This window comes from Megalops cyprinoides, chromosome 4 (genome assembly GCF_013368585.1).
Source record: "Megalops cyprinoides isolate fMegCyp1 chromosome 4, fMegCyp1.pri, whole genome shotgun sequence".
Lineage (NCBI taxonomy): Eukaryota > Metazoa > Chordata > Actinopteri > Elopiformes > Megalopidae > Megalops > Megalops cyprinoides.
This window is the reverse complement of record NC_050586.1, coordinates 24,854,663-24,867,974: the sequence shown is the minus strand read 5'-3', so window position 1 is coordinate 24,867,974 and position 13,312 is coordinate 24,854,663. Positions and strand designations below refer to the sequence as shown.

General features: G+C 38.3%; 1 protein-coding gene across 1 annotated transcript; it reads left to right on the top strand.

The window, feature by feature from the left end:
- Positions 1-1,787: 1,787 nt before the first annotated feature.
- On the top strand, positions 1,788-12,061 carry LOC118776958 (pyridoxal phosphate binding protein). The gene is made up of 8 exons (XM_036527617.1): positions 1,788-1,921; positions 6,625-6,732; positions 8,650-8,685; positions 8,776-8,851; positions 9,948-10,088; positions 10,611-10,753; positions 10,903-11,001; positions 11,261-12,061. The coding sequence occupies exons 1-8, from the start codon at positions 1,832-1,834 to the stop codon at positions 11,408-11,410; spliced, it is 843 nt and encodes a 280-aa protein (XP_036383510.1). The 5' UTR covers positions 1,788-1,831; the 3' UTR covers positions 11,411-12,061.
- Positions 12,062-13,312: the final 1,251 nt, after the last annotated feature.

The window sequence follows — 13,312 nt, the reverse complement described above, 5'->3', positions numbered from 1 at the left end:
TGACTCTTGAATGTAGTGTTTTTAATGGGACCACTTAAACTCTGTCTCAAGCCACTGACACACCTCATTGCTTGTCCTACTTGTGAAAGATTTCTACAAAAAAGAGGCAAGCTCTTTTCACTTTACATGCTACCGCTTAGAGACAACATACATAAACATGGAGTAAATTGAAGATATCAAGATTTCCTGCCGTGAAGCATACCTTATACACATGAAGCTTTGAATGATATCTATAAAAAATAAAAACTGGCATTTTCAGATGGAATCAGCTACAAATTGTCAAAATTAGGCTTTTGCTTTCCATAAGAGACAAAGAAAACCTTGCCTATGTGTTTTTAAATTAGGTTTTTATATACATACAGAGAGAATGTTTGTTTGCTCTTTGGGTTGCAAACTGATGTAAAAAATAAACTACACAACTGTACATCTGAGTTTGCAGATGTTTATTTAAATTTTAACTTAAATACTTAAATGCATCTCTGTAATTATTATTTCTTGAATAAATTGAAAATGTCTGCAGCCTAACTAAAATATACTGAATTTCACGGTAAACATCCCCTCTGTGACGGTCAAATCAGTTAGGTTAGAAGTCTGATCTAACTTCTTAGAAACCTTATGGCCTTTCATATAAAGTTAGAATGATTTTATTGTTGTAAATAAAATCAATTCAACAGATCAATAACATAATCATATTGTAGTCGTATAACAAACCTTAACCAAAACCCAGCTTATCTGTGATTTTGACTTAATGTACATTTAAGCTTGTACCACCTGACCATCAGTAAACCTAAACATCATCTTGACCGTCTTATTTTGATCTTAATCATCAACAAACCAGCACTGGTCAGCGCTGAAATTTTCCGCAGGACCGTTAGAAGTTGGGAACTAACAATAACTTTAGTCGTAATATACGAAGCTTGCTTACCCTTAATAAAAAACACTTAGAGAAATCATAGAGAAAGCAGCACTGTAAATAATACCACCATCTGCAGCTAGCAATACAACGTGTTTTTATTTTGATAGCTATCTGATTTCGTTCAGTCCCTTCCGTTATTGTTGGCTATTCCTGACTGACCCATCAGTGCAGATGCCTATTTGAGACTAAGAGGAAGGCAACATAGTCCAAACTTCATTGCAGAGTCGTGTCAAGACAGAACATAACCTGATGTTAAAAACCAGGACAAACACATCAATGATAACGTGTTATTTTTGTTGAAAACGCTAGTTACATTATAGTCAATTGCACACTGCCAAGTTTCCCACTCGTCTTTCAAATACAACAACAGACAGCCTCTGTTCCCCATCCTAGTTCTATTCAAATGAATGGATTGAGGTGGTCTTGTGTAAACAGGGGAAACAGGAAATTCCTGCGTTCACAGCCTGGTACAAAACCCCGAGTTTGTTATGTAAGTGTCCTAAAAGGGGGGACCACGAAGAGAAGCAATTCGTCCAAAGTACATTACTGTGCCGTGTCAAGACGAAACACACATTTTTCATATGCTTACATGTATTGTGAATATAACTGGGATCTAAACATCAATATGAATTCAACGGGTTTGTAACAGCAAGCGTTTCTCCATTTCAGCTCGCAAGAATTCGGTAGGTCGCACTCTACGTCGCCATCTTGACTTCTGCAATTCCAGCAACAGAAACTTCCGGTAGTGTTCCGTTCAGCGCTCATTTAAAGACAGTGGAGAAGCGGATTGGTAGCGTGGCCTCCGGCCGGAACAAGGGAGAGGAGGTTTATAACTGGTTGTATAATGTGTCTATCACAGGCGTCACGGTGCTAGAAGACGAACGTACTGTATAGGACCACTTGACAGCTCATGTTATGTGGAAAGCCGGAATGTCGTCGGAGATCGGTAAAGCGTTACAGGCAGTGGTGGACCGCGTGAAGCAGGCTGCTGCCCGTAGACCGCAGGTTTGTCACTTGCTTACGATTTGCCTGTGAATTGTGACTACTCAGTCCGATGTAGGAAAAGTCACGAGTTGAAGGCACATAAAGGGTTTCCAGGCAAGCAGTGCACCTTTAAAACCTTTGGACTGACCCGCAGCGTGTTCTACATGCTAGTTAGTTAGCAAGCAAGCCAACTAGCCAAAATAGTAGCCAGCTAGTTAGCTGTCATTATCTATTTAGATGCGTTGTGCATAGCTGGTAATAGCTTGCAATTCCTCACCACAAATATGCATTTCAGACGCAAGCACCTAGCTAGTTATGAACAAGACAGGTAGCGGAGTGGTTGTGTGAAATGGTCGGCTAACGTTACAGATATCGCATGGTAGCTGACCAGGTTAGATGACATCTGCTATCAGTGTTAGCTGTAAAGTTTGCTCGTTGCTACGTAACTAATGCCATTTGCTAAACATTTGGCTTTGTTAATGTTAGTTTCATACATTAGGCGGGCGATCCCTTTATTCATTTTGACATGTCTTCACCGTCTAGTGGGCGTTGAGACCAGTTGGATTTATTCGTCCTAGCGGACGGGCATTGCAAAATGCTTTTGTTGACAGTGCCCGTTGAAAAATGAATGTCTTTGAATATGAAGTCAAACAGATATGTGGAATCTGTACAGATTCACATATCTGTTTCAATTTCGAGATAGGTATATAAAATACGAAGTAAATTTTATTGTTATGGATGTAGCTAACAGTCCACCGCAAAAAACACAGTGACTTCAGCCTACGAAAACGCCATTAGTCATTGATAGCAAGTACTGATTCCGTACAAGTCTGTTTAAACACTTAAAAATAGGTCTAACATTAAAATGATTGGCATGAAAATGACGGTAAGTTTCACGAAACAATTTGGGCTACTTTACCTTACACAATAGCACTCCACAAACGGCATACCAAAGCAAACCTCTCCTGTTTATTAAATTCTTTCACTCAAGGGTCCGATTCTTTAATTTTTGTGTCACATCCAAGTGTAAAATGTAGGAAAGAGTGTAAGGCACCTGCCATTCTGTGCTGTCTGATTGTTGGAGATTCTGTAGGTAAATATTGTACTTGTGCTGTATATGTAAGAATAAATATATTCCAAAATGTTTTTTGTTTTGTTTTGTTGCTGCATTAGGACTTAGCTAGCAGCCTATACTACTTTAGATAAAACTGGTTCACTACTACCTAGTGCGTTAGGGGAATATGGTGAAAGCTGGCTCTTGGTGGCTCTCGAGTCTCGACGTATATGGTGAGATAGCTAGCCGAAAAAGATTTGGATTGCTGGTTTACAAGGTAATAACTCAGGTGGCCTGCGGGCTGTCTATCTACTTATCGTTCTAGTTAGCTAGCTAACAAGCTGACTGGCTTGAAGTGAAGTAACTTGTGGACCTATCCATTGGAAGGGTGTGCAGCCAGCGCGAAGTGGTGTCAAATTGAAAATCCCACTCTAGCCAGCTGACCGAGTGTGCAACCCTGGTAACTGGTAGCTAACATGCTAGACTTTTTCAAGCCAATTTAAAGTTTGTCCTCAAACCTTAGTGTATAATGTATAAAAAATGTACTCAACAGACATCTTAATGCCTTAACTGGGGGCATCCCATCAGTGGTTGAGGCTTCAGACAGGCTGGTATCTTTTGTTAATTGCACGAATGGAGCAAGGAGTGTAAGTACATTAAACCCCACTGATTCTAATGAGAGTCGTGGGCAGCTCAAAATCTTCGAGAGCTCATTTCTGTCCAGCAAGCATTGCAACATATAGAATGTACTGTTCCATTCAGTGGCAACATCTTATTGAAGCATCTTTGCCTGCCTTCACAGTGAGAGTTTGCATCTTGCAAGTCCTTGAAAAGATCAGCTGTCTTCCTGCTTGTTGCAACTATATCCAAGATGCTCCTCTGTGACAGTGCACCCTTGTTCACAGCTAGCTTAATGTTTTCTTGCCACAGCTATCTTGGGATCCCACATTCCTCTGTGGCCTTCGCTATTTTGTGCATATTATCTCTCAGTACTGCACAGACATTTTTTTGAGTGCTTTCCATGTTTTAAACTGATACTGTTACCCCTACTGATCTAATACTGTTGAATAGCACAGAGAATGCTGCACCTGTGTGAGATCCAGAGTATTCTTGTGTATTTACTGCCTTCTGCAATTCAAAGTTGCCGTTGATCCGTGGGGCAGTTAAACTTTGCATACCAACTGGACTCACATTGGGGGGTCTGGATGTTTGTGGGAAAGTTTATGGCTGTGACATTGACAGTAAGGAGCTTATTTATTTGTGTTGCAACCATATTGTGCAGCTCGGGTAAGTGAAAAAATAACAGTGTCAGTTCAGCATGTAACAAAGATCAAGGTGCCCAGCCATCTGATGAAACCCCACATCTGTAGCAGAAAATGGGTGATCATCTAGTGCAATAAATTTATTCACCTTTGCAGGGATAGCCTTAGCTTATGGATTGTTTTGATTACATTTTTTTCAAGGAGCCGATCAACAGGGACCCCAGCAGCAGTTTTTGGTTCACGTAGTGTAATAGCAGTGTATTTCTCAGAGTGATGTCCCTTCAAATGGCTTATTAAATTTGTCGTATTAAAAGTTTTTATCTTGGCTCCCTCCGGGTAGAACAATGGTGGAATATGTTACGAATAACAAATTTGATGTCACTTTTGCTAACTTTAAACCTTAAAACCTTCCACACTGCAGACATTTTTAGCCATTAACAAGTACTCCCATGCCATTAACTACTACTCCTATAACTGTTTATCGGGAACATAATGCATCATCTAGATATAGATAAGGCTTTCATGTTATTGTGCAGCCCTACCCTACACGGCAATATCCCTCAGTGCCTTTTCCAAGCATGCACCTAGTTAGCAAAGAAGCTAACATTAGCTAGCTGAATGGTAACTTTAGTGGCTAACATATACAAATATGACTTCGGTCAATGTTCATTGAACAGCCTCATAGTCGATGGTACTCTCACTGGCTGTTTAGTTCATATGTGAGACAAAGCTCTGTCAGAGCAAAATGCATGATATTTGACAGCTTGATTGCCATCCAGGTAGCTAGTTTAGTGTACTTTTTCAGTCTCCTCAGCTAGCCTGTAGTTTAATTTAAAATGCATATACACGAAAGCAGTGCAACTCTGCTGAAAAGCAACCCACATTGAGTTAGCCAGTTGTATTTAAGACATAATAAATCCTCCAGCTTTTGATGAACTGTAATAATAATATCCTTGTAAGAAATGTACTTCCATGTGCAGTATTAGGCATATATTGTACTTATTGAGACAAATGATCGTTCTGTAAATACGGATTTGGTAGATGGGTACATGGGTGAAAGTTCACCTGGTGGATAGAGCCATAGGGAACCAGGGAGAAGGATAGGTTTGAATCTCACTGTGAGGGTGAAGAGGATTTTAGAGGGGGAGAGTCCAGGAACCTTGTATACCAGCTTCCAAATCTACTGGCATGAACGTACCACTTCTCAAAGGACTACACCTACGTCTTTGGGGAACATCTCCTCCCACACAGCCCAAGCAGTATGATTTTGGCAAAGCAGGTTACCACTGTCTAGTCCGTTTCTTGCATGTGTGTTATTTTTTCCAGTATGAATTTAGCTTCTGGCTTGCATCTTACAGTAGCATTTGTTTGCACTGTTATGCAAGTAGGGCTCAAGGGAATTTTTCCTCCACCCATATGGAGAGGCTAAACTGCCGACCCTATGTATATACATTTCAGTCATGGAATGTATTACAGCCTGTAGCACCCGCTAACCTCTTCTGGACATCTGTAACACAATTTTTACACATCCATGCTGACTATGTTTATTTAGTACTGTGGTAATTATAAATTTAATAATTGATTTTCTTTCAAAAAAGCATTCCATGAATGTAGTCATTAATAGTACAGCTCTAGAAGAAACACTGTGATCTCCTATGACAGCAATATTTGTTACTTAAGCCTTTAAACAAGTCACAATAGTTACAACACTTTCTAGCACTGAGAAATGGAAAATTTCTCTCAGCATGTCTTCTGAATGCACCAACCATATTAATTTAATGAAAGGCCATACAGGGGGACAAAAAGGGGACACCAAAAGCACTCTACTTGGAGTGTGTGCCGAAGTGAGGTGCTGTTGAAGTGCTATTGGTCTCCTTTTTCTGGTCAAAATTTAAAAATGTTTTGCATTAGTACTTTCACTGTCGTGACAGTTTGGTTCCAGGTTTAATTTCTATATATTAAGTTTAATTATTAGAAATATCAAAATATTCCCATCTGTACTGGTGAATGGCCATATTATTTCTTATTTGCAGTATGCAATTTTTTAGATGGTAGGTATTTTACACTGGCTTGTCAAGCATGACTTACTTTACACTGGCTTGTCAAGAACAACATATAACGATACATGCCTACAATTGAGGAATGCTTTGACCTCAGCTGAATAATTTATTTGGAGGTTTCATGACTTCAGTGTAGGCCAAGTATTTTACAGGAATACTCGGAACTCGGAAAACAGGTTTTTTACTGATCTAGCTATCAATGGTCTTTGAATGACTGTTTTAGTCAAATTTTGATATTTTTATTTATATTGCACTTGCAAATGTGAACAAATTGGTTGTGTTTATTTGAAACTTACTGGTGTCATAAGGAAAAGGTCCTTTTTAACTTTCTTGTACCTCACCTCCCAGACATTGCCAAATGTGACTCCGCGTTTGGTTGCAGTCAGTAAGACAAAATCACCGGAGAAGGTGGTGGACGCATACCAACAAGGGCAGCGCAACTTTGGGGAGAACTATGTGAGTGACTATATCCTGCTTGAACTCTCAGAGGCCACTTGCACTTTAGTCAATTCAGAATGTTTTGCCCTTCACAAGTATTGATTAAAGATATATATCTCTCTCTGTTTTAAAGGGTATCTCCACTGATAAAATACATATTCATAGCATTTCCTTCTGCATAACATCATCCAAAAAGTAGTATCCTGTCATCTTTTATCTTAAAAAATAGCCACATCATTTCATGGAAGAGACAAGTTAAGTTTGAAGTTGGGGTGAGTTTGAAATCTGACTAGCAGTACCGCTGCCCTTGTAAAAACCCTGTAAAACACAAAACCAGTAAATACATTGCTCATTGAAAAACGCACCCCCTGTTGTTTGAATTCATTTTTTAAATGTCTGCCAGATAACCTTGCAACCATGGTTTTCATAAATTTCTTAACAATTGATGCCCGTCTTTCAAATTTTAAGCCTAGCAATCATTTCAAAGTCATTTACAAGGGTGCATAAAATTTGAGCTAACAGATGGTAAGCATTATGAGCTGGTAAATAGTTTGTAAAATTATAAACTGTAACATCACAGTTTAAGTACAGCAAAATGGTGTTGTGTTACTGACAAAACTAATGGGCAGAAAGCTACTGTGTTCTTAATAGCACCAATGGGTTTTTCCCAATTTTACACCTCTTGAAGATGTCGATAACAGATAATTTTCCAGTGTCTCAATTTTAGACCCATAAATGCTCATGCAAACCTTCCAGAGACCAAGAATTTCTTTATCTCCCTTTGCTCTCATAATAAAACACCTTTCAGTCCTGGTTATGCACGCAGTCATGTCATAGTCATTTTAAAGACAAAAAAAAGATTATAGCAATCTACAAACAATCAGCAGATTAAAAGATAGCTATGGCTAGTAAAATTAACATGCAATCTTTCTAGATAGTGTAGAACTTGATGTTACAATTATTTCTGTCTTTTTTAAAGTACATGTGCAACATTTCAGATCACATTGGCTATTGGTCATTACAAAAGATTGAACAGAAGGAACTTAAAAAAACTACATTTTACCAGTGGAGGTACCTGTTAAGTGCACATACTGCATAGAGGTAGCTGATACAACAGAACCGCTCTAGTAACTTGAGAAAGTGGGTTATACTCCATGCAAGGAGACATGATGAGGCTGAGCACAAAATGGCCATCAGCCGTCATGGCTGTTATCATAAGCAATTCTTGAGAATGTTGCAGAATGTACAGACATACACAATTCATTTTGCAAGATATTTTTGCAAAAAATTAAGGAAATGTCTAAACTGGTATCTTTAGGAGTAACCGTCAAATTTTGTGTGGTAACATATCCCGTAAACACAGAACATATATAAAAATCCATAATTTTTATTGGATTGAAATTCAGTTCACTATTTGGATTCAATTTAGTGTGTGTACGTGTAGTGTCACAGTGATTGATCAAATGCTGCATTTGCTCACTTGCATGTCAAAGTGCAAAAATCGTAAGTTGATTGTCTCATGGCAGCTATGGTTTTTCTAGAAAGACTTCTTTGAGTGTAGTACAGGGATTGCACATATCAAGTTTTATGCCCATGAATAATGGCTCATAGTTGATGTTTACATTTGACAGATAAACAATGTCCAACAAATGGCTTGTAGCAGCCATATTTTTAGCCATATTTGCATTTCCTTTGCAATTTAGAGAAGAACAGGCCTATGTGTACAAAGTTTATTCTGAATCGGTGACAGTTGCAATGAAAAAATATGCAAACCAATGACTGCATAAATACTTTTATAAGGAACTAAATTTTTGAAGTACAGCAGAATCTGCTTGTAAGTCATGCCTGTGAAAATGGCAAAAATTATATTTAATTGAATAGTGGCCGGTCAAAATGTGTATTTTAACATTGCTTTCTTGTTTCAAATTGTATCAGGTTAATGAACTTGTGGAGAAATCTTCAGATCCTCAGGTTGGTTAAAGTTTCATTTGTTTTCACATTTTTGCTTTATCTTTCATTAATTTGTCATCTGATTGTTTAATGTCACATTTTTAATTTCAGATTTTGTCATTATGTCCAGATATTAAGTGGCATTTCATTGGACACCTACAGAAGAATAATGTCAACAAACTCTTGAGTAAGTCCCTCTTACATTCTGTGTTTCTTCCATCTCAGTTTGGTTCAGAACAGTTTCTGGCATGAAGATGACCAACTGTTAAAACGTACTGATATTCAAGCTTGCACAGATATGCAGATTAACTGTGCCAACTGAATTTCCAAAGCAATATTAATCATGTATTCCAAATTTGTGGAGGATGTACAAAATGCTGTGAATAAAACTTTTTATTCTTTGTGAAAATCTTGATAAATGTTGAATATAGGGTCTATGCAGTGTTGAGAATATTAATTTTTTTTATACATATGCATAATTTCAGGTGTTCCAAGCCATAAGTGTCGATAGAGCTTCTTGTTAAATCAAATTCCTTATATTATTATAAAAAACTCAAAAATGGAGGACATGGTCATATACATTGTTGGTAGGCAATGTGAAAGAACGTTCAGCTGATCACAGAATTGGTGAGCAGAGAGTCCAAAGGCAATTGAATATGATTATAATTGATGTTTTAATTTTTTAAAAAAGCAGAAGGCATTCCATTAAAGTTATGGTTTAGGATGTAATCTCAGTTTTGTCTGAGTTTAGATGGAGAAAGGTGTGATTATGTCTTTCAGACCGGCTTCCATGTTAGAGAGTTGCGCAGCTTCATTGGGTTTGACTGATATATTCAAGCCTTATTAGTGTTGTTGATGAATAGTGTCAATAGCACCAGTCTATTACTACACTTATTATTAAGTTATTGACTAACAGCTTTCTATAATACTTTTAAGAGGAATGGGAGGTTTGAGATGGAGATGGGCCAGTAGTTAGATCATTTTAGGTTGGGCCTCTTTAGGAAAGGCTTAATAACTTCTACTTTGAATGACTGAGGTATGTATCCTGATGTTAGGGAGGTAGTGATAACATTTAGTCACAGCAGAAACTGTCCATGCTTGCATCTGAGGGAGAGGATTTTCAGATCATGTGGCACATCAAACATTCAGTGAAAAACATTGCACACTGAAAAATAGTTAGGTAATATTTAGGTGATGTAACAGGGCATCAGTAAGTATCAATTCTGAATTGAAAAATTGGATAGGAAGATGTCAAGATGTAAAAAACCATCCTCTTTACACAGGTGTTCCTAATCTATTCATGGTGGAGACACTGGATTCTGCGAAGCTGGCAGACAGAGTTAACAGCTCCTGGCAGAGACTGCGGACAGTCAACACCCAGAGGTTAAAGGTCATGGTGCAGATCAACACCAGTGGCGAGGAGAGTGAGTATCAATACAAACTAAAAACATAGAAAACCTTGGCCAGAATTTGTTAGGTCAGCACATGGCACATGTCCCTGACGTCATCTGAGCAGCTCAACTCATATGTGTCCGAAGGAGCTACAGGATGCCACGAGTGGTCAGCTGAGGGAATCCTGCTGACTTACCCACTCTGGCAAAACTGAGCTACCATGGAGCTTCCGGAGGGATTTTTAGCATTCCAGGCAGAATTTTTGCAATTCCTTCATATTTCCTCCTTTTTTGCTTGCTTTTAAGACTGTTTTTTGACATCACACTATGGGTGTGATGTCTAGCCCATTGATTTTGTTTTCACGTATTTATTTCCTTGTGGACTTTGCATGCTTTTATTAACATGCTGGAATATATTTTGACTGAGATTGTACTTTTTAGCAGGGTGAAATATGTCCTGGGGCTAGCTGTAAAATGTTGGTCTTAAGTGCTAAGTCTGCCTGTTTGACTTGGTGAATTTCTTCACAATTCAGCTCGCTCTTCTCTCTCTCCCAGGTAAGCATGGTTTGCCTCCTGAGGAGACAGTGAATACGGTCAAGCACATTATCTCCCGCTGTCCTGCCCTACACTTTATTGGGCTGATGACTATTGGTCGTTATGGCTATGACCTCAGCGAGGGCCCCAACCCAGACTTCCAGGTATATACCTATATGCAATGCTTTTCATTTTTTCAAAAGTTTTTTTTTCCAACATAGTTAAGTAAAAATGTTAATAAAGTTCAATTAACCATATAATTCAAGAATGTATGAGGCTACAATTGACAATTCAAATAAAGTATGTGGTGTAGATGCTGCTGGGCCGTCGTCGGGAGCTGTGTGAGAGTCTGCAGCTTCCAATAGAGGAAGTGGAACTCAGTATGGGCATGTCTACTGATTTTGAGCATGCGGTGAGTATCGCTTTTTAAAGTCCCAAACATGCACCAAAAATCACACTCATCAAAATTGAGCTGTCATGCAGCACGCAATCCCATACATAGTGTGATCAAGTGTACAATACTGCTGTCTCAACACTGACCCAGGTTGCTGTGATATCAGGTAATATGCAGCCTGCACTCAGGACTTCTGCATTTCTGCCTGTTACAACACATCTGCACAAACTGATTGATACTCATCTTTTTCCCTCAATGTCCTTTTTTTCTTGCCCAGATTGAAGTTGGTTCTACCAATGTCCGTGTGGGCAGTACCATCTTTGGAGAAAGAGAATATCCAAACACACCCAGCCCAGAGAAAAGGTCAAAGGTCGTGACTGAGGAGGCAGCTGAAAAAATGAAACACCTTACGGTTACAGAACAGTGAACCTTGTTCTAACCTTAAAACCTAAAAACTCTTAAAAATTGGGGCATGAATTGGATCATGTCAGTTCTTTTGAAAACGGACTAGATTTATCACAAAATTTAACAAAGCTCATTTTTCAATTCCCAGATTATATGATGTCCTCACTCTTTTATGTACTTTTCTCCTCCATGACACTCATTGCAACCTTACACTCTAATTCTACCTATTTTTTAGTTTCTGCATCCATCTTTCCTGTTTCCATCTCTTTCAAAGATTGTCCTTTTTTCCCCATGTTTCTTCCTCTTGTTTGTGTATCTTCTGGAACATTTTTGTGTGTTGAGTACAAATTTGTAACAATGATAATACAACCATATTGCTTCATGATTTTTCTCTGTTTGGGTTATTTTCCATTTTCAGCTTTGTGGTTAATTGTCAGTCATTGACAAAAGTTAGCAAGTGGTGAAATGTAATGACTGAGTGTTCCCGTGTGCTGTGTTACAGGTGTAAAATGACAATGGCATTCATATTTGGTGTAAATATTTGCAAAGTTTTACATGTTTCCCATGATAGGAACAGCTACTGATAAAGGAACTTTTTTTCAATCTTGCAAACATCACATTTGGTCTCATCTTAATATTCTTTTGGTAACTTAATGTCTTTCATGTGGGGAAAGAAAGAGGCAAAAAAACCTCATGAGGTGTTGTTTGTGGCATAATACAAAACTGCATACACGTGCCCGCTCGTGAAATGTAGCTTGTGATGCATATACCTGATCTTCATGCACACACATGCACAGAACACAAGCATTGCATGTATTTATGTCTTGGTGCTACATATTAACAGAATTTTGTTTTAAAACATTTCTGTTTTATGTAGCTTCCAGTTTCAACCTAAAATGATTGTTAAATGCAAATATTGTATGTCTCGTTCAAGCTCTGTGGACCAAAGTGACATTCATTTTTTTTCTCTTGTTTCAATGACATCGGGACACAAGCTGAACAATAAAAATGAGTTTTGGAACATCTTTCTATATATACTGAATATAATGCAATGAAATTTAATTAATAGATTTCTGTGTTCAGTATTGTACTGTAGAAAAGGAGTGAAAATACTTATGAGTATGTGAGCAAAAAAAATGACAGGCATTTTTGTTTAAAGATAAATTAGTATGAATTAATTAATCAGTCATTTTTTTACAATCAGCACATTTTTATAATCAAAATTGTCACAAACCACTATATATGCAGCATAGTGCATAGTGCAGAGGGAATTTAAAAATCCAGAAAATGAAACAGCCAATTGGGGAAAGAGGTTGACATAAGGTTGCTGCTTCTGTATGTGCCTCTATATCTCAGCAGATATCAACATCTTCCCTTGCAAACACATCTGACTCTTAATACAACACGCTTCTGACTGTTCTTGGTTCATCTTCCTGAAGATGTGATATGTTAACAGGTGGGTGTCTTTCATTTCCCTGTTCACTGTTTTTTCATTGTCTGTCTGAGTTGTGCATGCTATACTGACTCAAAGGTCCCTGATTACCGTGAGGACTGATTATAGGTCTCGCAACAACTATCTGCTCTATCCTCCCCCTCACTGTTCTGTGAGAGAGGTAGATATCATGCTGTGGAAGACTCTGGATAGGAATCTTTTAAACTGAATGAACCACTGGGGACATCAACTATGTCTAGGATCAGTTCCAGACCATCTGGGCAACTTTCCATAGCTTGTCTGAACATCACTGCCCCTTCCTCTTGCCAGGATCTCATTCTGCATTTTCACCTTCACTTCTCAAAGCAGTGAGGACATTTCCCTTGCTGGACACACTCTTCAGGTTCTCGGCACCATACTGTTGTGACACAGTACACACTGTTTGAGACACGTTATCCCATACAAAAACTACTATGGGGGTTCTTTGTCCAT

What these genes read in the sequence shown, in the direction of transcription:
- LOC118776958 (XM_036527617.1), top strand. Translation starts at nt 1,832, where the DNA reads ATGTGGAAAGCCGGAATGTCGTCGGAGATCGGTAAAGCGTTACAGGCA. An exon ending in CTGCTGCCCGTAGACCGCAG is followed by an intron (nt 1,922 to 6,624) that starts GTTTGTCACTTG and finishes CTCACCTCCCAG; the next exon opens with ACATTGCCAAATGTGACTCC. An exon ending in TAATGTCAACAAACTCTTGA is followed by an intron (nt 8,852 to 9,947) that starts GTAAGTCCCTCT and finishes CTCTTTACACAG; the next exon opens with GTGTTCCTAATCTATTCATG.